This window comes from Podarcis tiliguerta (assembly GCF_965153285.1).
Source record: "Podarcis tiliguerta genome assembly, chromosome: 4".
Taxonomy (NCBI): Eukaryota; Metazoa; Chordata; class Lepidosauria; order Squamata; family Lacertidae; genus Podarcis; species Podarcis tiliguerta.
This window is the reverse complement of record NC_139537.1, coordinates 75,996,609-76,024,572: the sequence shown is the minus strand read 5'-3', so window position 1 is coordinate 76,024,572 and position 27,964 is coordinate 75,996,609. Positions and strand designations below refer to the sequence as shown.

The 27,964-nt window shown below is 41.6% G+C and overlaps 1 protein-coding gene across 8 annotated transcripts; it reads left to right on the top strand.

Moving 5' to 3' along the window:
- Positions 1-210: 210 nt before the first annotated feature.
- On the top strand, positions 211-27,420 carry TFDP1 (transcription factor Dp-1). Of its 8 annotated transcripts, none has more exons than XM_083437974.1 (12): positions 211-496; positions 2,661-2,743; positions 13,042-13,108; positions 15,861-15,967; positions 16,774-16,895; positions 18,388-18,553; positions 18,835-18,981; positions 19,944-20,012; positions 21,166-21,317; positions 22,335-22,501; positions 23,890-23,971; positions 26,150-27,420. In XM_083437974.1, exons 2-12 carry the CDS (start codon positions 2,732-2,734, stop codon positions 26,298-26,300), a joined length of 1,242 nt encoding a protein of 413 aa, XP_083294100.1. In that variant the 5' UTR covers positions 211-496; positions 2,661-2,731; the 3' UTR covers positions 26,301-27,420. The 8 variants fall into 8 exon arrangements, with proteins under 8 accessions (XP_083294100.1, XP_083294103.1, XP_083294102.1 ...); XM_083437977.1 differs by having other exon boundaries at positions 365-496; positions 18,838-18,981; XM_083437976.1 differs by having other exon boundaries at positions 426-658; positions 18,838-18,981.
- Positions 27,421-27,964: the final 544 nt, after the last annotated feature.

The following is a 27,964-nucleotide window of genomic DNA, read 5'->3' as shown; positions in this document are numbered from 1 at the left end:
TGCAAAAACATGCATACTGTGTGAGCTCAATGCAGCGGCTCATTTCTGCAAAGGAATAAAAAATGGGTTTAGATGGGGGGGGGAGGCGGGGTAGTCGTTATACAGAACACTTTTTACTGCCTGTATTATGGGCACGAATTATACATTTCCCCCATGGGAATGGCGGGAAGAGTGACGGCAGCACACGCAAAAGCGGAAGCCGCGAGGTCCCCGAGGGCGGCTCAACGGCCGGTCTCGCGCTGCCGCTTCCCGCGCTCTCAAGGCCCCGGGAGGAGGAAGGCGTGAAGGGAATCCCGAAGGCGCGAAAACCTCGCGCATGCGCGAGCCTTCCGCCTGCGACAGCCCAGTAGGCCGGCCGAAGCGAGCGAGCGTGCGGCAGAGCGGCGATGGGATGTGGGAGGGAGTTCGCTCGCCGCCCCGCGTGTGCCTATGTGGGGCACGTTACAGCCCCGTGACGTCAGCGCGCAGCGTCACGCCGGGAGGGACGCACGAAAGTGTAAGTTTCAATTTTTTTCCCTCCCCCTTGCCTTCCTTCTGTGCCAACCGCCAAAAAGCCAAGAATCGCGGGACCGCCGGCGGAGGGGGGGAGGGCGAGCGGAGGCAGCGGCGAGCCCCGTTCCTCCCCATCCGCCCCATTCCGTGCAAGGAGCGCGAACAGGTGTGAGAGGGGGGCAAACCTGCGGGTCGGCGCCGGGGAACCTCCAAGCTTTGGGGTGGGGGGGGGAGGAGGCAGCAAAGCGAGGCAGGAAGGAGAGCGCGGCTTGGCTGGGTGAGCTTTGGCAGGGGCAGGGAATGATGGCGCTTTCGCGAGGAGGAGGAGCAGGAGGGGTTGTTGCCTGCAACCCGATCCCGTGCATGTTTACCCGAAAGTAAGCGGAGGGAGAGGGGGGGCTTGCTTCCAAGTAATCAGCAATTGTGCATCGGATCGCAGCTCTGCACCCGGAGTACAGTAGAAGAAGAAAGAGCGGCTAATTTTAAGTGCGATTTACTCCCAGGTAAAAGCTTTGTTTAGGATTGCGGCCGATCCTTTATTATTATTATTAATAATAATATTATTTTGCATGTCTGCTTTTTTATCCAGTAAGCATGCAAAAGTCTCGGTGGAGCTTGCTTCCAAGTAAGCCTGCACACGGCTGCAGCCTTAAGGGATGGCTGAAATGTACTCGTGTTGGGGGGGAAACGACACCCCCCCAAAAAAGTGTCCCTTCCTTTGCTTCAGGAAAACTTCACACTTTCTGGAAACTGTTGGAACCAAGGAGAGAAAAGAGGCTTGCAAAGCGAGGGGTTGGGGTGGAGAGGCGCTGGAAGGGGTGAAAAGACGTTGTGGGAAGGGGGGCAACTTCTTATTATCATTTCCCATGCACACTTATGCCTCTTCGTAATTATTGGCAGAGTTCATTCTGGTGCAGTTGAACGAGTGTGTGTATGTTTGTGGCCGGAGGTCGTGGGGGAGGGAAGCAGAAAGGTGCCCCCCCTCAACCTTATCTCCCCACAAACACAGCTGCTTTGCCTTGCAAGGGGGAGGAGGAGGAGGAGGAGGAAGCCTAGAGGTGATGGTGTTGCTCCTCGGCTGCTTCTCCCCACCCCCGAGGGGGTTTTGAGGAGGGCCGTGCATTGCACATGTGCAGTTGGCATCTCTCTCTCTTTCCGTGCAAGAGCGGCGCTGTGGGTGGGGGATTGCTCGGGAGTGTGTTGTGGGGGATGGAGTTTGCTCCCTGCTTCTCCTCCTCTACTTCCTCAGGTACCGTCGGCGCCTTGGGCAGGGGAGTGGGTTGCAGGGACCGAAAAGGAAGACAGGTGGGAGACGAAGAGGAGGAGGAGGCAGCGGCGGTGGGAAGCGCTTAGGCGGGACGGTTTAAGGCGAGGATCCTCTTCCTCCTTCTCCCCTCTCTCCTTCTACCCCGGTCTCTTCCCTCCCCCCTTCCCCGGGGCGGGCGGGCGAGGAGGAGGGTCTGCTGAGGGTGAGGTTGGTGCCTGGGTGGCCCCCCGTCTCTTCCCTCCAGCCTCAGACTCCCCGGGCTCTGGTCGGGCTTCTGAGGCCCTGGAGAGGGGGCGGGAAGGTGCAGGAGGCGGGGGCTGGCGGGAGTTGTTCTGTGGAGCGCAGATGCTGCTTCGCCTGGTTTTCACAGGGACTCTCAGGACCAGTTTCCTCCCCCCGCCCCCGAAGCAGCATGTAAATTTCCAGGGCCTGCTTGCATGTTCGCATGGAGAAGCAGTGTGTGTTTTGTTCAGCGTTGGGGGGGGTGTAGTAGGGGGTTGGGCCCCTGAGGCCTAGCAACTGTTCTGCAGTTAATGGGTCAGGAGCAAAGCCCCCCACCCCCCTTCTTCTTGGAAGGGGGTTGTGTGCAGATTTATGCAGGAGGCATATTTATGCTTTTCAGTCATCCAGCGCATAGCTGGACAGGGTGCAACTCCCCATCCCCACCTCTATGATCCTGTCAGTTCAGGCCATCTTGCCTTTATATTCTCAGAAGATCAGGGGCCAAACACTTTGGAGACGGAGCTGCTCTTAATTTATGAAGGCTTTAAGTTGGGTCTTTCAGACTGTAACTTACTTTAAAAACCCTGTGCTGAAAGTCAAGAAAATGTAGCCATCTCAATTTTAAAATGTGTTTCCCTGCAATAACCAAGTTCTTTTCTTTTAATTTATCGTTTTTTAGAATACAGTGCTACTGTTCCTGTACCTGTGGCAATCAAGCAAATAAAGAACTGATTTCTTGGATTAAGTAACATGGCAAAAGATGTAAGTATATTTGTAAGTAACGGTCCTACAGATAATGTTTTTGTTTATTGTATTTGTATCCCACCTTTTTTCTCCAAGGAGGATCTCAAGGTGATGTATATGGTAATCCCCACAACTACCTGGTGAGGTGGGTTAGCTGAGAGGCAGTGACTAGCCCAAGGTAACACTAGCATTAATAAATATAGGAATTCACTGTTACCCTATGTATTCATGTAGCTGCTTCTACACAGCAAATAAGCATGTGTTTATCTAGCTGCATTGACTCCATCCTGTGCCGCATAATGGCAGTGCAGCATATCAGTAGGAGCATATCACAAGTATGTGTGGCTACATCCCTACCATTTAGGCTAAGATGCTTTTAGCATAGTGTCATAGAAATGACAAGTCATCTCTTCTAATGATGAGCAGTGGTGCATCTGGTATATTTTAGTGGTGGTATACATGCACATAGCAGCATCAGCCTATACTGCTGTACTAGGGTAGCATGAAGCACTTAGCAGAATTCCATAAGTCACTATGTTGTGTTCTCACTTTCATTTACACTTTATTCCAAACTAGGGAAGGCCAGTTACATGTATGTGGATCAGAATCAGTTTTATTTGAGTCAGCAGCCCCCAAATAATTATGAAGGTATAATATTTTTTTTGCCCGCCATTTCACTTGTGAATAAACTAGGGAAAGCTTCTACCTTTCAGGATGTTTATTGCTAGCCCACTGGCTCCTAGTATAGCTCCAATAATAGCTTAACACTTGCTTTGCTTTGCTTTCTTAAAAGCAATATAAGTAGAAGGTTTACACTAAAAAGTTATGGGCTTGAGGATCTGTAATAAGCTGTTTGTCCGTCATATGATTTTGTGTGGTGCTGACTTTGATCATCTATGGCATGAATGAAAAAAACCTTTTTAGTGTTGTATTTTTAAGTATGATGCAGTGAATTCTTACTGCTTTTGTTAGTACTCTTACTTTCCATTATATTGCCTGGCTGAAATAGAAGGTACACCTTTATCCTTCTATTAATCTAGCCCTCTTCTAGCAGAACCACACCTTCAGCATTGAAAAGCATATGGCAGTTTGGTTGTTTCTTTGTGCCCTATTCTTAAAAAAAATAGAGTTGTTGAATTTCCTATTAAGGTATTTATCATAGACTCAGATCGTGACCTAAAATTGAAATTGCAAAAAACTAGCTACTGGAATCTATAATTTCCTCCCGTTGTTGTAATTGTCCTGCAAACTAGAACAGTCAAGTTCAGTTTCATCAATGAGCATAAGTTTAATCAGTATGGGTAATCCCATTGATTTAGAGCAGGCTTCCACAACTTATAACACATCAAGCTAAACAGTTCATCAACCATGTATTGTAGGCTGGTGTGTACTTAACAAACCCTGTTTTACAATATCACTCGGATATCACAAACAGACAGAGGGCTGTGCTTAGTTTGGCAGGCCCCAAATTCTGCAGTTAATTTAAATTAGGCAATTAAAATTGCAAAGAAAAAGCACAGAAAAATAATTGTTTTAAATCAAGTTTCCCATTTTGAATTTTCCCCCCTGAACAACTATGCATGCTAACTAGTTAACGACAACAAAACATGTTGGTTGGCAACTAAATTGAGCCATCATAAATGCTATAAGTAAAATGGAGAGCTTTTGTGGTCTTGCAGCCCATATCCACTGCAAAAATAATGTGGGATTAGAGACAAGTAACAGATCTTTGTTTGGATCTCTGTACAGATACAGAAACACCAAGGAAGGTCACTTATAGTCATGGGAAAAAGAAAGTGACCTTCTTTGAATTCTGTGGTTTTACATATCAGGACATAATAGCAATCATTTGTTTCTTAGGAGGTCTTAAAATTAGGTAAATACAACTTCAAATGAATAAAAGTACATTACATATTACACCATGTTGTGATTTATTTAACAGAAATAAAGTCAAAATGGAAAAGCAATATGTGAAAAACTAAGTACACCTTATGATTCAATAGCTTGTAGAACCACCATTAGCAGCAATAACATTAAGTAATGGTTTTCTGTAGGACTTTATCCATCTGTCACATCATTGTGGAGGAATTTTGACCCAATCTTTACAACTTGCTTCAGTTCATTGAGGTTTGCTGGCGTTTGTTTATGCATAGCTCTCTTAAGGTCCCATACAGCATTTCAGTTGGGTTGAGGTCTGGATTTTGACAGGGCCATTGCAACACCTTGATTCTGTTCTTTTTCAGTCATTCTGTTGTAGATTTGCTGGTGTTTTGGGATCCTTGTCCTGTTGCATGTCCCAGTTTCAGCCAAGCTTCAGCTGTTGGGCAGATGGCCACACATTTGACTGTAGAATACTTTGGTATACTCATGGCCAACTCAATGACTGCAAGGTTCCCAGGTCCTGTGGCTGCAATACAAGCCCAAATCATCACCCTTCCACCACCATGCTTGACAGTTGGTATGAGGTGCTTGTGCTGATATGCTGTGTTTGATTTTTGCTAAATGTGCTGTGCATTATGGCCAAACATCTCCACTTTGGTCTCATCTGTCCAAAGAACATAGTTCCAGAAGTCTTGTGGTTTGTTCAGATGCAACTTTGCAAACCAAAGTCGTGCTGCCATGTTCTTTTTAGAGAGACAAGACTTTCATCTGGAAATGCTTCCAAACAATACTTGTTTAGTCTTTTTCTATGGATACCGTCATGAATTTTAAAATTTAACATGCTAACAGAGAGCCTTTAGAGCCTGAGATGTAACTCTTGGGTTTTTTGCAATTTCTTTGAGTGTTGCACTGTCTGACCTTGGGGTGAATTTGCTGGGTCGTCCACTCCTGGGAAGATTGGAAACGGTCTTGAATGTTTTCCACTTTTGGCCTTGGAACCCTTCCAGTTTTATGGGCAGTAGCACTTGCTTCTCTAAGAATGTTGTCTTTCCTCCTTGGCATTGTGTTAAAACACACCTGAATGCTCCAGACTGGCAAGCTGCTAAAACTTTGGCTTTTATGGAGGTGGGCACACTTGCTGATGATCAATTAAGCAAGGGTAATTGGAGCCCCTGTCTGCTACTTATCCTTTTAATTCCTATGGAGCAGTAAGGGTGTACTTAGTTTTTCACATCTAATTTCTCCATCTTGAATACAAGATCACCTATATGGACTCTGGATCATCCTGATGAGATGCAAGATGGCATCTCTAGAATACTACAGTATCGTGTGAAAACTTGCTGCTTCCTGGATCCAGTAGGCATCAACCACAATAAATTCAGTATATTGCTTTTATGATACTTAAAACTAAGAAGTCATATTTTCCTCTATGGTTCTAACTAAATCTGTTTGATAAACTGTTGTGATTGAGTTTGAGAGGTAAGTGTGGACTTAACACTTTTGTCTTAAATTCAGATTTCCTTTATAAACATACACAATTAAAAAGCCTTTTATAATGCAATTTCCTCCTGCCATGTTTAGGGCCTCAGGATATTACACGTCCTTGTAAATGCAGAGAAATATGAGGCTTGTTTTTCTTTTGAAAATACATTGCAAATTCTAAAATGTATTGCTGATATCCGGGTTCAACTTAAGATTTGTTTTTAGAATTACAATCGCATTTGGTTTTCGAACGTTTTGGAAGTCGAACGGACTTCCGGAACGGATTCCGTTCAACTTCCAAGGTACGACTGTAGTGACGCTGTGGGACTCAGCCCTATGGCAATTATACCATGGGGTCCTGCAGGGATCTGTGCTATTTAAGATCTGCATAAAGCTGTTGGGAGCCATTATCAGGGGAATTGACGTGACACATCATCAGTACACTGATTGTACCTTGCCTCATCTCTTACGTCTGTTGGAATCGGGACCTGAAGGGATAGATGCAGGCCAGTAAGCTGAAATTGAATCTAGAGAAGACACGGGGCCTATGGATTGGTTTCTGGGTCCAGAAATTAGGATTGGAGGGCAGTTGCACTCCCCCTAAAGGAGCAATTGTGTGATCCAGGAGCACTCCTAAATTTCACCTTATTGTTGGAGACTCAGATCACCAGATACACCCGATTCCCTAGCTGTTGCCATTCCTGGATAAGGATAGCTGAAATTTTGATGACTCTACATTGGGCCTCCTTTGGAGGTCGCAGCTGTTGCCTGGGTGCTGTTGAGTTTAGGTGCCCCAAGCATATTGAACCAGCTCTGAGGCAACTTCACCAGCTGGCTATTTGTCAAGGTGTTGAGTTTAATATATGAAGCTCAAATGGCTTGGGGCCCACCTACCTGGAATAGCACCTTCCCAGGATCATCCTGCCTCTGAATTGAGATCTGCGGAAGATTCCTTATTGGTTGTGCCATCAGTGACAGAAGTAGGTTTAGTTGACCCAGAGCAGGGCCTTCTTGGAAGTAGCACCTTGACTTCAGAGCTTTCTTTCCCCTTGGATCAGCCCAGCTCCCACTCTCATTTGGTTTTAGTGGCAGCTTAAGAAATTTTAGTTCTGCCAGGCCTTTGTGTTGTTTTCAGGCAATTTTTGTTTTGGATGAAGTGTATTTTAACGGCGTGATATATGCCATAAGATGTTGTGGCCCACCCTGTGACCTTCAAGTAGAGGGTATAGAATAATTGCCCACAAATGAAATACACAATATTTGATACACAATATTTCAGTTTACCCATACGTTTATTTTAAGTGAATTTGCAATATGTTAATCTTGTAAGAAGGGACGCGGGTGGCGCTGTGGGTTAAACCACAGTCTAGGACTTGCCAATCAGAAGGTCGGCGGTTCGAATCCCCGCAACGGGGTGAGCTCCCGTTGCTTGGTCCCTGCTCCTGCCAACCTAGCAGTTCGAAAGCACGTCAAGTGCAAGTAGATAAATAGGTACCGCTCCGGTGGGAAGGTAAACGGCGTTTCCGTGCGCTGCTCTGGTTCGCCAGAAGCAGCTTAGTCATGCTGGCCACATGACCCGGAAGCTATATGCCGGCTCCCTCGGCCAGTAAAGCGAGATGAGCACCGCAACCCCAGAGTCGGTCACGACTGGACCTAATGGTCAGGGGCCACTTTACCTTTACCTAATCTTGTAATAAGGAGTTTTGTATCCTCTGAGAAAGCAGTACCTTGCACAGTTTATAGTTTCTTGCTTTTGTACACTTATGTTTCGTGTGGCCAGGTTCCAAAGAGCTGCTCAAGTAATCAGTGTGCAGTAGGAGTCTTTGCACTTCCATTCATTGAGTAAAGCGCACATCCTTTGCAACATGGCAGATTCCTTTGAAACTGAGGGCACTTTCCTAAGGAGGTTGTGTGTGGCATTGGTTGGTGGTGGTTTAAAGAAAGAACATCCCAAGTCCTATGACATACTTAAAATAGCTTTTGAATGGTTGCTGCTGTGACTGATGGGAGCAGAACTGACATTGCTATATGTCTCTGAAGATAGAGAAGCGGGTAAAGGTGCCAGTCAGATTGACAAAGAGGCAGTGTAATTAAAGGAAGTGTGTCAAAGTGGGCAACGGACTGAAGAAAACTGAAAAAAATAATTTCTGATGGATCTGTGATGAAAGGGAAAGCCAAGGAGATTGTAGGGTTGAGGCACAGCCTCAGCAAGTCCCAGGAACAGAATAAACTATGCACTATTGGCAGGAAGGAATTTGGTGGGGGCAGTAATTCAGGAAGTCAAGGGGAATCAATTTGCTACCTCTACAGCCTAAACTTTGCCAGCACTATGGTACTTTTGAGTTTCATTAAAGAGGACTCAATTTTAAAGTGTCAAAGAGTGGCAAGTTGTGGGGGCAGTCTTTAGTTCAAATCAATATGTTAACTACCGTATTTTTTCATGTATAACACGCCCCCGTGTATAACACACACATTATTTTGGGGGACTCCAAATTAAGAAAATGGGGAGGGGGGAGATTTCCAAGAGTTGTTAAGCTTTTTGGGGGGGAGGGAATGATTGCTGAAAATAGCTTACCCGCTGCTGAAAATCGCATGCGTCACAGAAGACCCGCAGCTGCCAATCAACCGCCCTATTGCCACAGTGGCAGCCAATCACCATCAACCCTTGCCGCAGAGAATCTTTGCTCACGGCTGCAACAAATCAACCAACCCCCCCTCTGCACTACCTGTGTATAAGACGAGCCCCAATTTTAAACCTAATCTTTGGGTAAAAAATCCTCGTCTTATACGCAGAAAAATACGGTAATTAAATACATCATTTATAGAGTTATTATTGTTAGCAATTCTTTGTTGCTCAACCAGGCTATAGAGTTCAACTGTATGCTGTTATATCATTATGCCTTGTGCTACCCTGAAGTAAAAGGGCTTTTTAAAATGTTGCAAGTTCTCTAGTGCAAAGAGATTGTCCTCTCTCAGAGAAGGCTGCATACTATGATTATGCTGCTTATATTATCGAGTTATAAAGTAACAATTGAAACTAAATAAATACGAGAATCAGTGGAAACAAAATAATTTAAAATCATGGCTAGCCATTATGTCCAAACTGGGAAACATGGTTTGTTTCTTTCAAATTGTGATCGGTACGTCAGGAACAAACCTTGACTTAAGAGTGTCATTTGCGGGAGTGGAAGAAGGCCACAATCCCCAGTTCTGACACAGCGCTAAGTTGTTGCTTCCGCTCACTGGCGAGGAAGAGCAAAGTGAGAGTAATCTGCATATTCATGTTAAAATATTACTCCTAGCTTACTATGGGGTGTGAATGCAGTCACTGTGTACAGAGAAGACTGAGTTAAATGTAAGGGACATAATGCATATTGGCATATGTGTTTTAGTATCCATATAGCAGTGCATGCATCTGTGGCCAATAATGTGTAATACTTAACAAAAAGCATAGACTCTTTCTGTATGTAGCATGTAGCTTAATTGAATTTACCATTAAAATATATAGAATTTCAAGCAATGTGGGTTGGGTTATCACTCAAACATATATATATATATATATATATATATATATATTGTTGCTTTCTACATCTAGCTCCAAGCAAAGCACGACAAATAGCATTTTTTTGCAATTGGAAAATAGATGCATTCAATAAATGTCTGTGGAGTAATTTGTTTGTTTGTTTATGCAGCTTCTAGAGTATTATGTTCCATATCTAACTGGTATATCTGACTTCTGAGGGAATTCAGCTGGTTTCCTGATTTTGATAGAAAATATTTGTACACATCAAGTCTTTTCTGAGAATTATATCAATGCATTCATTTTTTATTCCAGTTAATTAGCCTTTCTTAAAGGGAAGGTCATACCAATGTTAAGAAATTTGGGAGGTGGGGGTTATACAGTGGTGCCTCGCAAGACGAAATTAATTCGTTCTGCGAGTTTTTTCGTCTTGTGAATTTTTCGTCTTGTGAAGCACGGTTTCCCATAGGAATGCATTGACGGTTTTAAGAAAAAGTCGCAAGACGTTTTCATCTTGCGAAGCAAGCCCATAGGGAAATTCGTCTTGCGAAGCAACTCTTTCGTCTTGCGAGTTTTTCGTCTTGCGAGTTTTTCGTCTTGCGATGTACCACTGTAAATTGAAGATTTTTCATTCTGGATTTGGGCGCTGTTCAGTCGTACCTGCTTGAGGAGAAGGGCAAGTTAGAAGACACTGCATGAAAGATGTGAATGCAACTAACTGCTCAAGATTTCTTTAGAAGTGTTTTACATGCCTAATTGGTCATGTTTGAGATACCTGGTTCATTATCTGTCACTGCATATTGTGGAGTTCAACTAATGAAGGACACTTCACATATTGCTACCAAGGACGTCTAACCCCCAGTTCTCTTTCCCTCAGTCTCAATCATTGCAGATAATTTATTTTTGTTAAGGGAATTTCATTTCATTTATTATATTTCCATGCCACTGTTCACTCACATGAGATAAAAAAAATTAGAATTTTAGATTTAAGCTTAGTTTTGATCATTCAACAAGTGTACAAAATATTAACAAAATTGGATGACATGAGGTAAAAAGGTTGGATCACCTGATATGGAATGACCCACTGGTAAGTGATAATATTCAGCTAGTCTGTAGCATTGCATTCTTGAGGGAGGTGATTGAGCATTCAGCGCCAATGTTCTTCGTTGAGCTGGATTCTCCAGATTCATTTCAATCTAACTTTGTCTGCTTGTTGAATGGAGATAACTTTCTCTACCCTACTGCACCTGGAACTGGATGTGGGGATGTGTGTCCCTGAAGTGTCTCTAGTCCAGGGGTAGGCAAACTAAGGCCCGGGGGCTGGATGCGGCCCAATCACCTTCTAAATCCGGCCCGTGGACAGTCCAGGAATCAGCGTGTTTTTACATGAGTAGAATGCGTCCTTTTATTTAAAATACATCTCTGGGTTATTTGTGGGACCTGCCTGGTGTTTTTACATGAGTAGAATGTGTGCTTTTATTTAAAATGCATCTCTGGGTTACTTGTGGGGCCTGCCTGGTGTTTTTACATGAGTAGAATGTGTGCTTTTATTTAAAATGCATCTCTGGGTTACTTGTGGGGCATAGGAATTAGTTCATCCCCCCCCCCCCCAATATAGTCCTGCCCACCACATGGTCTGAGAGACAGTGGACCGGCGGCCCGCGGCTGAAAAAGGTTGCTGACCCCTGCGACTCTATTCCTTCCTGGAGATGTAGTTCCAGAAGGTGGGGATGGGGGTGACTCCTGTTGGACATTTTGACCGTAGTGTCCTTCAAGGTTCTGTCTTGTACCACATGCTGTTTAACAGCTACATGAAATTGCTGAGAATGCTCAGGGTTGCGAAGTTTAGTCCCATTAATATGCTGATTAAACCTGGCTCTCTCTCCTTTCCATGTAAATCCAAGAGAGCTGTTCCAAGTTTTGATTGGTGCCAAGCATCAGTAACCAAAGTGAAATACCTTCTTAGTTCTTTTGCATGCCTAAAAATGGAAGAACTTCTCATTTACTAAGCCATCAAATTTCTTATTTTAGTGGCTTTCTATCCTTTAATCTGGGCTCCATCTTTGCCGTTAACATGTTGACTTATTCTAAATGGTATTGTTAACTAAATCATTTTATTCCGTTTCTGGTTGCCATAAGGAGCTTTGATTTTTTAAATATCTCCATGATAATTTAAAAAGTGTGGAAATTGTTGCCCTAGGGAACCACAATAAAAGTCTCACCTTTGAAAAATGATGGGTTTTTGGGGGGAGTAAGGTAAGAAAATACAAAAAGTTGATAAAAATTTATTCCCTTGTGCTTACAGTACTTTTATTTTTTGCTCTGCTTGTAAGCGTGCTAAGGGTTGAATATGTAGAGCTTTATAATGCAGGCTGCTGGCTTATTTTAAATATATGCTTCTCTTTATTATACCTACATTTTGTTTGATTCAGTCCTAAGAGTTCACAGCAGTCCTGTCTTGGAGAAATAATTCCCTAGTTGCTTTGCTCATGTGCTAGTCAACAAGAAGCAATATTGGTGAGTTGGCTGGCAGTGCACTCTAGGGTACAGGGTAGGCCTATAAAGAGCTAGTAAACAACTGTGTGTACTTCAGATTTCCAGTGCACCTGCTGTGACGTTCTGGTGATGGCAGTCAAACCCTGGTCTGACCCCCAGGCTGAATTCCTATGAGGTTTTATGGCAACTGTATTCCTTGTGAAATGCAGCTTTGATGACATTTTAAAACGTTTTGCTTTCCTAAGTTGAAAAAGAAACTTTGAGCTAAAACTCCAAAACTCACTTTAGGGCCAGAGGGAGGCATTTGAAAGGAAAATGTATGTGATAGTTTAACTCCTTTGGTGTAGGTTGCTGATAGAAGCCCATGACCCTGGTAAAGAGGACAAATGTCAACCATGTATTGATCAGAGCAGTCTACATAGTTGCTTGCTTCTGCGGTGTGTGTGTGTGTGTGTAATGGGTTGGAATATTGCATATTTTGTTCTTACTAAGAGCTGGGTTACACAACTGCCAGCTGATAAGTCTGTATGCATAATGGGGCATTGGGAGTGTGTATGTGCCTATGTGCAAGTTCCCCAACTCCTTAGGACAAAACAAGGTGTGGCCTGAACTAAGGGGGATTTTGTGTATAGCTATATGCATATAGGTAGACCTGGAGCAGTGTTCTATGATAAGCCTGCACAGTAAACATCACAGATCTGGTGCTTGCCAGGACCACAAAAAAATCCAAGGCACAGACCCTCATGGATCTTAATTATTTTTTATAGAGAGTGACAACAGTACCACCAACAAATCACAGAATACATTTGTGGACACAAAGGCAACCTATAACTTGATGATGGATTTGGATGGTCCCTTGCAAAACCTATTGGGACCTGGGAATGTAATTTTTTTGCAAAGTACTTTACATCTAAATAAAATGTGTCTTCTCTTGTAGGCTGGTCTAATTGAAGCTAATGGAGAATTAAAGGTTTTTATAGACCAAAATCTTAGTCCTGGAAAAGGTAAGAAACTCTTGTTGTCATTGGCCTTCATATTTAATGAAGTAAGACTTCTGTGTGTGTAGTAAGGCTGGCTTCACGTTTGAGGAGTCCTGGGCAAAGAAACCTCGGGTGGGTCCCATCCCTCTTATCTGAAGACCCTGGTGGGCTACACCTAGCCACACTTGACACCTGGGCCTAGTCTTTCACACAGTCTTTCTCACAGTGACCCAGATCTATTAGTACTTTGTAAACTTCTTTAAAATTTTGCAGTTGAAAGGCAGCGTGTACAAATTTTAATCAGTAGATACATCCTAGGCATGTAATGCTACCTGCACAATGGTGTTTGTTGTAGAAGAAAGCATGCATATTGACCGTTCAGTCTTTCTTACTTACAGGTTTTCACTGAATTTTTGAAAGAAATACTTTATACAGAAACAGTACAATAAACAACAATCATTTTTTAAAAGTGCACATGATCAGTGGCAGCCAATACTGTAATCAACCATTGCCTGTTACACAAATGAAATTGTGTAGGGAGTCCATGTGCCCTATAATTTTCCATTTTCCCCTTGTGAAAAAGGCATCTTCTCATAGGTGGTGGCTGGTATCTTTGGTCCATTGTATGATTAGGGAGAGGATCTCCCCTCCCATTATTGGATTATTATGTGCTTAGCTATCATGAGTGTCCACAGCAGCCAGTCACATTGTTCCTCACTCAGATTCCAGAATGGTATGTGGTTCATCAGCAACATCTTTGAATCCCATGGATGCGTCTAAGGCCTTATTTATGCAGCTGTTTATCTTTGACCCAAAGGGTGCAACTTTTGAGCAGGACCATGTTGTGTGACATAGGGGAGCCACAGCGGCAACCTATATCTGTTTCACAGTTGTTTATGAAAGAGACAGTGTGTTACTACTCAGTACTCTCTGAAAGTGAGGCTTTGGAGTCTTAAGTCTTCAGTTGAAGTGACCGAAGGGGATAGTACCCACTCAAAATCCAAATGTGCCATAGGCCTATGAAAAGGTTGTGACCCCTGCTTTAACAAATAAAGCTTCAATTTATTTACTAATGTGTTTGTATCCCAGATTTTTAATAAAATTATTTTTTATGGACAGGGCATCCAAATGTGAGTAAGAATACATTTGAGACTGATACAGTTATTTCTCAGCAGAACCGTTCCACTTTCGTTCCGAGCACAATTCAAAGTGTTGGGGCTGACTTTTAAAGCCCTAAAATGCCTCGCCCCAGTATACCTGAAGTAGCGTCTCCACCCCCATCGTTCAGCCCAGACACTGAGGACCTCCTCTGAGGGTCTTCTGTTGGTTCCCTCACTTCGAGAAGCAAATTTACAGTGAACCAGGCAGAGGGCCTTCTCAGTAGTAGTGCCCTCCCTCTGGAATGCCCTCCCAGCAGATGTCAAGGAGATAAAAGAATTACACAACTTTTAGAAGATATCTATCAGGAGGTTTTTAATGTTTGATGTTTTTAGATATGCTGTAAACTGCCCAGAGTGGCTGGGGAAACCCAGCCAGATGGGCGGGGTTAATAACAACAACAACAATTATTACTTTAGTTCCCTGAATCAACTTATTGACTTATGCCACAAACATTTCATCAGGATTTGGTTGCGACTGCAATCTTCTAATTCTCAAAATAGGCATGTAATGCCATCTGCACAAAAGAAAGAGAATCAACTAGGCTATACCGGTGTCTCATAAAGATCACACTTTTAAAAAGTTGCACACTAGAATAGTTAATGTTAAAAAGCTCTTCCAGTCTCAGATGCTACTTGCCAGAAACTGATTGGTATTTTCTTATTTCCTTTAGTCATCAAATCCCTCCTGAATTATTTCAGACAACACCGCTTAGAAGGGTGGGTGGGTAATTGGCCGCATATACACCATACTAATATTCTGTAGCTATTCAAGTGAATAGAATACTTTTTTCACTTTACTTTCTACCATTCTAAAATTTTACTTCTATAAAATATTTTGTACCACAGGGTGGCAGCATTTATACAGAAATGCATATACGCATTGCTCATATAGAACTTTTACAAACTTCTGTCTTCATGACGACTTGGAGACACAGGCTGCAGTTTGGTGTATGCTTCACACTGACTGTTTCCAAGTAAAAATGGATGTGATTGTAAAGAGATGTGGAAGCTTTCTTCATGCTGACTTGTGGCTGACAAGATTATCCAGAACCTTTGTAGGGGACCTCTGACCCTCCAGTTGGCATGGTTAATGGTCAAGGATGATGGGAGTTCAGTCAGTAGATTTTATGGTTTATAGCTAATGGCCATCACAATGCAGTATGAGCACAGATCACAACAACTACAAAATGAAAGACGTTGCTAAAGGATGATGGCAGTTGTAGTTCAGAAATAAAACGAAGGCCATAGATTCCCTAGCCTGATTTAGAAGATAATCTTCAAGCAAAGCAGATGTTTCTGGTAGTAGTTTAAGTCAGTATGTCAGATAAATTATAGTGAGGGATTCTAATCTTGGCACGTTGATTTCTCTGTCTTCAGAGAATTAAATCAAGCTATTATGTTTGAGCTCAATGATTTATCTCGAGGACTTCATCCTAACATTTGCTCAAGTAAAGAATGTCTCCCAGTCTCGCATATTTAAAAGCATTTTAACTTGGACGTGTGCAACAGAATGAGGTTAAATATTAGACTGACCTCTTTAGTTTGCCTAGTTGGATGCTAATTGTGTTGCCAGTTATTTGTTACCATTTTGCAACTTTTCAATTTGTGTATTTTAGGTGTTGTTTCATTAGTAGCCGTTCACCCTTCCGCAGTAAATACACTTGGAAAACAACTCCTACCGAAAACATTTGGACAATCTAATGTCAACATTGCACAACAAATGGTAAGAGGCCTGCTGGGAAACCTACTGATTCATTTGTGATATGTAACTTGTAGATTTTGAGGTGCCACATTAATCCTTTGCTGGGGTCAACCCCAACATTGGGACGCATTACGAGAAAACATGCATAAGATTGTTCTACGCCAGGGGTGACTAAACTGTGACCCTACAGATGTTGGTGTGCTGCAGCTTTTATCAGCTTCTGCTAACGCACCCAGTGATGAGGGATGGTGGGAGTTTTAGTTTGGAAACATCTAAAGCGCCACCTCTGTTGTACATTAGAAATTTTTGAGATCTACATAGGAACCATGGGGTGCATTTAAACTGGCAGCTTTCAATGAAGAAGAGCACCATTAGATGAGGTTCTTTCAGCAGCATGCCTATATAATATAAGTTAGAGTTTGATTCCAACTTAAGAGTTTCCTGGTTGGGCAAAATACCCACTAAAAATGTAAATTGTTGTTTGACTTTTTAAAATGTATCTAGAATAAAAGTATGGCTTCCATACTAAGGAAGCTAATATAATTACAGTGTTACCTCAATTTTCGAATGTCTCAGAAGCTGAACATTTCGGTTTTCGAACGCTGAAAACCCGGAAGTAAATGTTTCTGTTTTTGAGTGTGCCTTGGAAGTCAAACGGCTTCCGCTGAGTTTTTTTCAGTTTTCTCCATTGAATTTGCAGACCGCCCTTTGGTTTTCAAACATTTCAGAAGTCGAACGGTCTTCCAGAACGGATTATGTTCGAAATCCGAGGTACCACTGTAATCTGAATAGGAGTGGCATTAATTGACATTTTGTATTAACTGTAGGTTATTGGTACACCTCAGAGACCTTCAGCCCCCAATACTATTCTGGTATCAAGTCCACATACACCCAACACACACTTCGTACCGCAGAACCAGACTGCAGATTCTTCGCCTTGGTCTGCTGGGTGAGTAAAATTTAGTTAGGTTACAACATATTCGCAGGAAAATGTTACAACATATTCACAGGAAAATGTTACAACATATTCACAGGAAAACGCATGCCTCAAAAGCTTTATTCTTGGTAACTAAAGTTGGGCCTCATATCCAGCTAGTTAGCTAATAGCTGAAAAATATTGGGCCAAATCCAGTGATATCCCTGGAGGCTTATGTTAGCAGAATCAGGGGAGGAGGTAAGTTTATCCCAGTTTCCTTGACAACTCCCCATGTGATCCAGATACTTGGAGGATCCTTCAGAACACCATGGGAGGTGATGCAAGGAGCTACAGGGGAGGGGGAGGTCAGTGACAATCACCTCACTCCCTGTCCTGCCAGCAGAAGCCTCCCCTGGACCAAAGCCCTTTCCATCCACTCAAGGACATAATTGCATTCAGTTCTCTTAAACTTGTAGTTCGTTTCTTCCTCGCATAAAGGTTGGTATCTGAAGGTAGATATGGTGTGTATTTCTATAGAGTTTCCTTTGAATAACGTTATAAGCAAATCCAAAATGTTTCGAGTAATAGGAGTGTGTGCCTATTGTCATAATAGGCCTTCTCGGTAGTGGCACCCTCGCTGTGGAACGCACTCAGATGTCAAGAAAATAACAACTACAGTCATACCTCGTGTTGCGTTTGCTTCATGATACGTTTTTTTCTGGTTGCGTCCCGCAGCCACCCGGAAGTACCGGAAAGGGTTGTTTCCGGGTTTCGCCGCGTGTGCAGATGCACATAATGACATCATGCGCAGACGCAGCGACATGCGCAGACACGGGTTGTGTTCTGCTCATGTTGCAAATGGGACTCCGGAACGGATCCTGTTCGCAACCAGAGGTACCACTGTATCTGACTTTTAGAAGACATCTGAAGGCAGCCCTGTTTAGGGAAGTTTTTTAGGATTGATGTTTTTATTATGTTTTTAGATATGTTGTAAGCCGCCCAGAGTAGCTGGGGAAACCCAGCCAGATGGGCATGGTATTAATAATAATAATAATAATAATAATAATAATATCCTCATATTTTAACTGTGTGTGTCTAGGTCAGATGTGGGTGTGCAAACCAACAAGTTACGTTCATTAAAACAATTTCTTCAGTGCCATTGCATTTCTTAAAAAATACTGTTTTGAGGTGTTCTGCTTCTGTTTTTGGTTGTTTTTGTATATATTTTATAATTTTATATATGGACGTTTTACAATGGCCTTTATTTGTAATGCCTAATAAAGGTTTGGCAAAGTAAGTATGAGTTCTGCTTCTATGCAGACAAATTCCTAAGGGCAGTGGGCCAACACTGCCACCATTAGAACATATTTTATCATTGATGAAGCCTTCTTTTTCACAAGGTTTAATGAAACAAGTGATTTGGGGTATGGGTTCTCTTTTAAAAAAAAAAAGAAACCCACCCTGAAGTCGTCTCATTGGTTTTGGGGGTTCGTGTGTGTGTAACTCGTTGTATCTGTATTTATAGGAAGCGCAACAAGAAGGGTGAGAAGAATGGCAAGGGTTTGCGGCACTTCTCTATGAAAGTTTGTGAGAAGGTTCAGAGGAAAGGAACGACCTCATACAATGAGGTAGCAGATGAGTTAGTTGCAGAGTTTAGTACCGCAGATGCACACATCTCACCAAATGAATCGGTAAATATATTCATGTTCTGAATTTAGTAGAGACAACAAACCCTTTTCCTGCATGCTACAAATACCTACATGCAGACACAGCCCCTTTCTTTTTGCTTTCTTTTGGGGATCATCCCAATGTGTGTATTGTGTGTTATAAAAAATTCAAGTTCTTGTTTTCAAGATTAGAAATGCTACTCTGTTAACCGACAAAGTCATGATATTACTTCAGCTGTTGCATGACTGGATAAATTCTTTAAAACAGTTAAATCAGAGATATTCTAATACTCTTAATTCAACAGCAGGCTTATGATCAGAAGAATATTAGACGACGTGTCTATGATGCCTTAAATGTCCTTATGGCCATGAACATTATTTCCAAGGAGAAGAAAGAAATAAAATGGATTGGCCTACCTACTAATTCAGCTCAGGAATGTCAGAATTTAGAGGTAAAATGCGGTGGACTTTTCTCATTTGCAGCATTTCTTTAATCCTGTTTTCTGATTACTCGGGAGGAACAGATTCCCTCACTTCCATTCCAAGATGGTGGCATGCCTTTGGTTCCACACAGGACTTCATTCTGGTTGGAGACCCAGATTTTGGAGTGGTGGAATAATCCATTCTGCGCATCTGGCTTTCAAAATCATAACTTTCTTTAATTGAAAATGATTGTGCATTTGCAAAATTTCATAAGTAAAAAAATAAATCTTTAGGGTAAGAACCTCCCAAGTGCTGGTGGAAGAGAGCGGGAGTAGACAGTTGACCATTCCTCCCAACTTCTGGAAATAATTCCAGAGCACTGTAACTAATAGTGAAAATTTGAGTTCCACTTTAGGGAATATTTACAATGAAGTAGAACTTTGGAATCTAGTGCAGAATCTAATCGTGTCAGATTCCATAAGCACCTCTGTTTAATACCCCTTCATTCTATGAATGACTTCACTATAAGAAACAGATACATTTTTGGTTGAATTATTTTGATTGTCTTTTAAATAATCTCTGAACAGGCTTATGTATCATTTGATGGTAGTTAGCTCTGGGCGTTCAAGATTTCCTTGTATGCAGAGAGAGGGTTTATGGCTGTTGCCACGCAGTCGTTGTTGTTTAAGAACAACAAATGATGTTTCAAATTCATTTCAGCAGATATGTAATCTTGGATATTTAAAAAAATCTGAAACAACCGATTCTCATGCCGTCTTGTGAACTGCTTTGGAATCTTGCCTATGTTTCAAATGTATAGATTACTTGAGACAGGGTGCTGCTTTTTGAGAAGTATAAAGCCCCCTTAGATTCACAGAATGAACTTCTTGGTTTCTTGGATTTTAGCCCACATACAGAGCATTATGTAGCTACAGTACTTTTCAAATTCACCCAACTCCTCTCTAAAACTAACAAAGTTTCTTTTCTTAAGGTGGAGCGACAGAGAAGACTTGAAAGAATAAAGCAAAAACAGTCACAACTACAAGAGCTAATACTTCAGGTATTTTTGGAACAGTTGTTTGCCTTGCCAAATCACTTTATATATATTTATCAATTGTCTAATGTGTTAAGATGAGCTGGTTTCCCCCTGAAGCACTTACTTTATACTACATAAGTAAATGACATGACTGGGAATAAGAGGATAATGGGCTGGACAAGTCAACTAAGCAGGTGGGCTAGCAGAAGGCAGGGCAAGGGCTCCTGCTACTGGAAAGGTGCTCCCCCCCCCCCCCCCCCCGTTTCTGCCTCAGATCAGCTCTGGAGGGTTGAGAGAACTCCCCAGAACAGTGCATGGGGATTGGAGAGGGGAGATTTTTCCGTCTGGCAAGGCGAAATGATTTCCTCCCAGTGGTTTTAATTCACTTTAGCAATAAGGCATTACACAATTTTCGTTCTTGATTATTGCAGGCAACTATATGCAACTTCATCTGATTCTGTTCTATATGTTTTGTGTCTCCTGTTTTTATTTTAGGCCTGCCCTAAAAGATAGAGTAGAATTAAATAGTGGAATAAAAATAATTAACTGGAACAACTTCAGGGGTGTTTATTAGACAGTCTTCTTTGCATTTTTCTGGGGTTTCAAGAACAGCAGCCTTTTTACTTCTGGAAAGTACTTCCTCTTGGTAACCAGGCAGTATGTGCATATATGAAATGGCACTGAGGGAATAGGCTTTTCTTCAGCTTCCTGGTCAACCCTACCTGATGAGGCAGATTTTTCTCTTCCCTAACCCCCCACTGTCTTTCCTCATCTTATTTTATTTCTATTTTACAGATGATCTTATGTTTAAAAAGTTTGTGCAGAGTTTATTCACATTGTAGAAGTTAGATTTTTTTCCCATGTTCTGGACTCTGTTTTGGAGCTGGAGGAAAACCTTCCACTTGGGGTGTGTGTGTGTGTGTGTGTGTTTGTTTGTTTGTTTGTTTGTGTGTGTGTGTGTATAGACTTAAACACATACCACCTAGTAACCAAAAAGGAGGCATTTTTCAAAACTTTACAATGCCTAATCCAGAAATGCTTGGTTATAGATACTATTGTTACTTGTTTAATTATTCTTAAATATTCTTATTTAAGAATTAATGCCAAGCATGCCTTCACAATTGTTTTCCTATTCTTAAAGAAGAATGAAGTTGTTTATATTTAAATCCCTTAACAGCAAATTGCCTTCAAGAATCTTGTTCAGCGAAATCGTCAAGCAGAACAGCAAGCAAACAGACCACCAGCTTCTAATTCTGTCATTCATTTGCCATTTATCATTGTGAACACCAGCAAGAAGACTGTGATTGACTGCAGTATTTCTAATGACAAGTAGGTTGCTAGTAGGGAAACGAGCGTTTTCTTCTCTCCTTGCGAATACACTGGCTGCATTTGCATGAAAAATTATAATAAGCGATTGGCTCGTGCTTTGCTCCTCCCTCTAGTAAGCATGGGAGCAACAAACCATGGTACTTGTCTTGGCATTATATATGAACTGGGGAACATGGTTTGTTTTGCTCAAACCAATGTCCGGTAAGCAAAGAAGAAATCTTGCCCTTCATGTTGTGGATTATTTGAAGCAAAACAAACCAGGACCCCCAATTCGATCATAACACAGTAAGCCAGGGAGCATAGTTTCATTGCTCATGTTCTTGCAAGGGGAGAGCAAAGCTGCAACCTGCTGCACATGTTCATGGAGCTAGCTTGAAATTTATGCAGGAAAATAGACTAATCTCTTAAATACCGACAAAGTTGGGGTTGCAAATTCTGGTTTTATTATTTTATATTTATATACCACCTAATTGCCTAAGTGGTTTCGAAGTGGCTTACAAGTATAAAAACCAATAGAAAAAATACAAACGCACGTAATGAAAATTCACACTAAAACAGTTCATTCAAAATGTTAAAATAAAAACTCGCAATTAAAAATGTACAATAAAGTAAGCCCACTAAAGCAGCACAGGAGGTTCAGTTCAGGAGATTGGGCGTGCGGCTCCTGTGGGATTCCCCCACCTCCCGCAAAAGCAGGGAGAAGGACTGGGAGAAGGACTGCTCCCAGAGCTTGGGGGGGGGTCATATTTTCCCCCTTGATTTCTCCCTCTGAAAACTAGGTGCGCCCTATGGTCAGGTGTTTCCTATGGAGCGAAAAATACGGTATCTTACTAATATATGAAATACTGAAATATTTGAGACTACTGCTTGCTGAAAGACAGTGTTGGAATTGTATAACAGCATCAAAATGTGCTGCATCTTTTAAAAGTTGCGTATTAGTAGAAGGTACACTTTGGAAGAAAATTTTATAACCCTATGTGCATAGCTTTTTGACCAGTTTCTACCCACTTTCTGTAGGTTTGAATATCTATTTAATTTTGACAATGCATTTGAAATACACGATGATATAGAAGTGTTAAAGCGCATGGGAATGGCTTTTGGGCTAGAATCTGGAAGTTGCTCAGCAGAGGACCTAAAAAATGCAAGGAGCTTGGTTCCTAAAGCTCTTGAACCATATGTGACAGGTAAGTTTCTGTGAAAGATTTCCTTATATTTAAAACGTGTGTGGAAAAGAAACCAAGCTGCCATTGGAACTTGACACAACTGCAATACACAGCACTATAGGGTACAAGTAGTTTGCAAAGCCTTTTATCATTACAGTTGCCTAAGCAAAGCATTTTCGGAGTGAAAAGTTCTTAAGAACTTCCCTGCCCCCAAATGATGGAAATAAAAGTTCTAATAGTGCAGTAACTTCCAAATCATTGTGGAGTTACCACCACCAACATAGAGGTGGATTATCAAGCAGTCAATTGTGAAATGTTAGGTGCCAGGCCAATCCTAGAAATCATTGCAGAAAGGAGAACTGTTTGTAAAGTTCTATGGGACGCCACAGAGCCTAGGACTTGCCGATCAGAAGGTCGGCGGTTCGAATCCCCGCGATGGGGTGAGCTCCCGTTGCTCAGTCCCTGCTCCTGCCAACCTAGCAGTTCGAAAGCACATGAAAGTGCAAGTAGATAAATAGGTACCACTCCAGCGGGAAGGTAAACAGCGTTTCCGTGTGCTGCTTTGGTTCGCCAGAAGCGGCTTAGTCATGCTGGCCACATGACCCGGAAGCTGTATGCCGCCTCCCTCGGCCAATAAAGCAAGATGAGCGCCGCAACCCCAGAGTCGGTCACAACTGAACCTAATGGTCAGGGGTACCTTTACCTTTACTATCGTGCTATCCTCAGTTGGTATCAAAAAGGACTGCAAAACATCAGAATTAACAAAGCTGTCCTTGAAATAATTGTTAACAGGATTGGAGTGCATTCTAGGAGATCTCTGGCAGCCACAACACTATATGGCTCTTTCATTCTCCACTGCTGGCCACCATTGATCAGAACGCAAAGCAATGGTTGGCTTGATAAATATGTACTTGTCAGCTACTAGAGCAAATTTGAACCAAGTCTGATTTCGTTTTAGCACGTTTTTCCATACTTGTAAGTGTAGCAGTTACGAATGATCAATATTTTCATAGTAAAAGGAAGCTGTCATATTCATCTTTGCCTCTGCTGTTCCATAGAATTGGTTTTATTTACTAAAATAAAGTGGGGTGTTTTAATGAGACACTTAGTTTTTTATGCCATGGAATCCCTTTAGAGAATTAGGCTTAGTACACCCAAACTTATTTTCCTCCCATTTTTCTTCTGCTTTGTATGCACTTTAGAGATTATTCAGTGCTCCTATATTTTAGTGGGAACTTTAATGGGCCGTGTAACTTCTTTTTTTTCCTTTTTAAGCTGCTTTAATTTTATTATTTTTTGTGATGGGCACTTTGTACAAAATTTCACTACATGTAAAAAATATTTGGATTAGATTTCTGATTAGTATAGAATCAATGCTGCAGAATTCATAATGCTTTCTTCCTTTACAGAAATGGCTCAGGGATCAATAAGCAGTGTGTATGTCTCATCCTCATCAGGTTCAGCTTCAAATGGGACAAGATTTTCAAACAGGTTAGATGGGATTTATCTTTAAATACTGATAAACCTGGCAAATGCCAAGCACCTTCATTTTTAGACCCCCCCCCCATTGATTTTAATGCAGAACAAAACTGTATTACATACGGGGATATAGGAAAAACAAAAAGAAACCATAGGGATGAAAGGTGGCAGAAATCACATATATTAACAATTCCCATATCACATAACGAAATAAAAGTTAACTCAAAAGTCCAGATTTCCTGGGAAGCTGGTGTAAGTTGTTGTAAGTGGTGTTCATTTGTATACAAAATAAAATCCCGCGCAACTGGATAGAAGGTATCCGATGTAGCTGTGCTTTGCAAAGTTCAAAGATGGCATGTAACTTCTTCCAAAACGGCAATATTCCAATTTGTGTATGGTGGGCAAATGTGCAGTAGCCCAGGCATAGGCAGACTCGGCCCTCCAGATGTTTTGAGACTACAATTCTCTTCATCCCTGACCACTGGTCCTGTTAGTTAGGGATGATGGGAGTTGTTGTCCCAAAACATCTGGAGGGCCAAGTTTGCCTATGCCTGCAGTAGCCAATAAAATATATAACGAAATCTTTCAATATAAGCATCTTATTGTCATGCCCAAAAATAGGAGAGCAAGAAGAGGGTGTAATTAAGTTGACTGCTTAGTTTCGTTAAAAACCAGGGACCAAAAATGTATAGACCTACAAACGCTTTCACCAGAGGTAGAAGTATGTTCCCCTAGCACCACAACTTTGTCAACGTGAGAGGCATATGACATTTGCCCTGCGGTCCTTATGCCACGTACGATACAGCTTAAAAGTGTGGTTTCCCTTATATGGACCAAAATCGACTTTATTGCCCAAATAGAGCATATTACTGTATTGGCCCGAACATAAGCCTCACCCGAATATAAGCTACACCTTTAAAATTCAATGGGGGGAAAGAAAAAAAGACAATATCCGAATATAAACCACTCCCTTAAAATTCCACAGGCACTCACACCCGTTCCGTTTTACCGTATGTCTGTTTCAGCTGCGATACCGTAAAAGCCATTTCTTTAAGGTCGTGAATTTAAGCCACATTTGGAATTGGGGGGGGGGGGAGTGAGGCTTATATTCAGGCCAATACAGTACATTCCAAATATCACCACCTGTATTCCCCCCAATATCTCCCTCCCCAGAATTTTAAAACCAACTTAGAGCAGGTTAATAATTGCTTATATGAAGCTGCAACCCAAGCTTTTAACATAGAGGAACAGGGTTTTTGTAAGAGGTCTAGTGACCTGTGCGCAGGTGCAGATCAGCCAGAAAACATGTTACCCAATAAAAATGCAACCAACCGATGTCCTTGATCTGGGAGGCTTCCTTGGTAGCGGGTGATGGATTCTGGTCGGTTGGATTTTGTTGTTAGCCAGATAAAATCTTATCAGCAGCTGCTGAGACTTCCTAAGGAAAGTGCTTCTTTCATCAAAGTGCAAATTTCACTTTTTGTTTTGCCTAATAGTTTCCCTACGGGACGCAGGTGGCGCTGTGGGTTAAACCACAGAGCCTAGGGCTTGCCAATCAGAAGGTTGGCAGTTCGAATCCCTCAACGGGGTGAGCTCCCGTCGCTCGGTCCCTGCTCCTGCCCACCTAGCAGTTCGAAAGCATGTCAAAGTGCAAGTAGATAAATAGGTACCGCTCCGGTGGGAAGTTAAACGGCGTTTCCGTGAGCTGCTCTGGTTCGCCAGAAGTGGCTTAGTCATGCTGGCCACATGACCGGAAACTACACCGGCTCCCTCAGCCAATAAAGCGAGATGAGCGCTGCAACCCCAGAGTCGGTCACAATTGGACCTAATGGTCAGGGGTCCCTTTACCTTTAATAGTTTCCCTAATAGGCATTTTGAAGGAGTTAAAGCCCAAAGGGTGATAATAGTGTAGAGCAGCCATAGGGAAGTGTTGAGAAGTTGGTCCCAATTCATACCCACAAAGGCTTTTTCTTTCCTTTTGCCATTGAATCCAGGAAGGCACAGCAGTTGATCCTGTGATCCTAGCCAAGTCCCTGGGGTCCAGTAGCAACCTTGCATGACTTCAGTTCAAAAATATTTTTAGGCACATTCCTTTTCTCACCCTTCCTTCTGCATAGCTGTGTTGTAAAAACTTAATGCATTAATGGAAAACTAGATAAAAGTATTGATCCTAATTTGCTTTTGTTTCAGTGACTACTCAAATGGAGGGGATGGAATGTTAGCTACAAGTTCCAATGGATCTCAATACAGCGGCTCTAGAGTAGAGACACCAGTGTCTTATGTTGGAGATGATGACGACGATGATGACGAGGACTTTAATGAAAATGACGATGACGACTGATATTTTTTGCGTGTAGACTTTTTTAAATGTTAAAATTCAGCAAGCTTCAGGAATAATTCTAGGAAGAGAATTGTCATAAAATTGCCCCATCAAGGAGATACTGGTAAGAGTCCTGAATTTAGAAATTGCTCCTCCAGTAAAGTAAAAAGAATTGTTTGTTTTATGTAGATTTTTTTACATGTGGTGAGGATGTGTGTGTTGATACCAGTGTGTTAATGCAGAACCTTTATTTACTCTTTGCTTAGAATTTTTAACTTGAAGGAAAATGCATTTTGCCCCTAAGTGTTGTTGCTAAGTTTGAAAATGTAGCCACATTTAATGGAAAATAAAATCTGTCCACCTGTCAAAAATGCATACACTGAATGGCATTTTATTTAGAGTGCATTTAGGTGACACTTCGTACTGAAGCATAGCAAACAAATGTTATATTTTGCTGATCATGCAGAGTCCAAAGAAACAAACAAAAGAGCCTCTTTTTAAATGTTAGTTTGCGGAAATTGTGTGAATTTATTTCCCTTTTAAAAATTATTCTGATCATTGTAATTCCATCAAATTTATATATTGTGTTTGCTGAATGTTAGGACATATGAAATACAATTTTTGGCAAATGTTTACTGCCAAGCTGGCACAGCTGTGTAAATGTCTTGAAGGTTTGGGATGAGTTTTGCTTATGATAAAAATTTGCCTGATTTCTTACAGGCAGATTTTGAAAACAATTTGTTATATAGTTGTTTACATACCTATAAGTCTATCATATAAAAGACATGTACTGAAACAAATGTTTATATTTGTTTCTTAAACATCTTCCAGTAATCTATTATAAAGTTGAAATTAAATATAGAGAATGTTTTATGTTTAACTCAAAATTTGTCAATCACTTTTAATACTTCATTTTTTTATAAAAGAAATTTCAGGGCAGGTGGTAGTCTTTTAAAATTTATTCACAAAGAATTAACTGCACAAATACTGTCAGCTGCCTGTTCTAAGACAGTAGTCTTTTTATTGAAACACAAATAAACTTTTCTGTAATATTTTATGGAATATAAGCAGTTTGTTTTACTTGTTTAATTGTGGCACTATTAGTTTTTATTAATAAAAAGCGCGTGGGCATTTTTAACAAGTTCTTTGTTTCTCTAATCAAGATTATTTTCACCTTCTGCTTTGTTGTGTTTTGACTTGTGATATAGTTCTTCAGTTTGGAAGAGTTTCAGAGCTCTTTAAATGGGTAAGTAGGTAGGTATTTATATCTCTACATAAATTGTGAGAGACGGACTTTAACAGCACTGCATTCACAAGCAATTAATCCCTAGGATAATGCCTCCTATCATAGAAATGTATAAGTGAATGAATGATTGAGATATGCCTGAAATAAAAGGGAGCTTTAGTAAAATGTGTTGGCTTCTGTTTTCATCAGTAAATTTAAAAAATGCCATTTTTAAAAATGGTTAGTTAGAATAGTATGTATTCTGATGCATCTGATTTGTTAAAAATTGTATATTCTTGTGGTTCCTCTCTAGATACCATACCCTCACTGAGATTGCTCTCTCCTGCTTGGCTTTTGTAAAGGGAGGAGGTACAGTGGTACCTTGGAAGTCGAACAGAATCTGTTCCGGAAGCCCGTTCGACTTCCAAAACGTTTGGGAACCAAGGCGTGGCTTCTGATT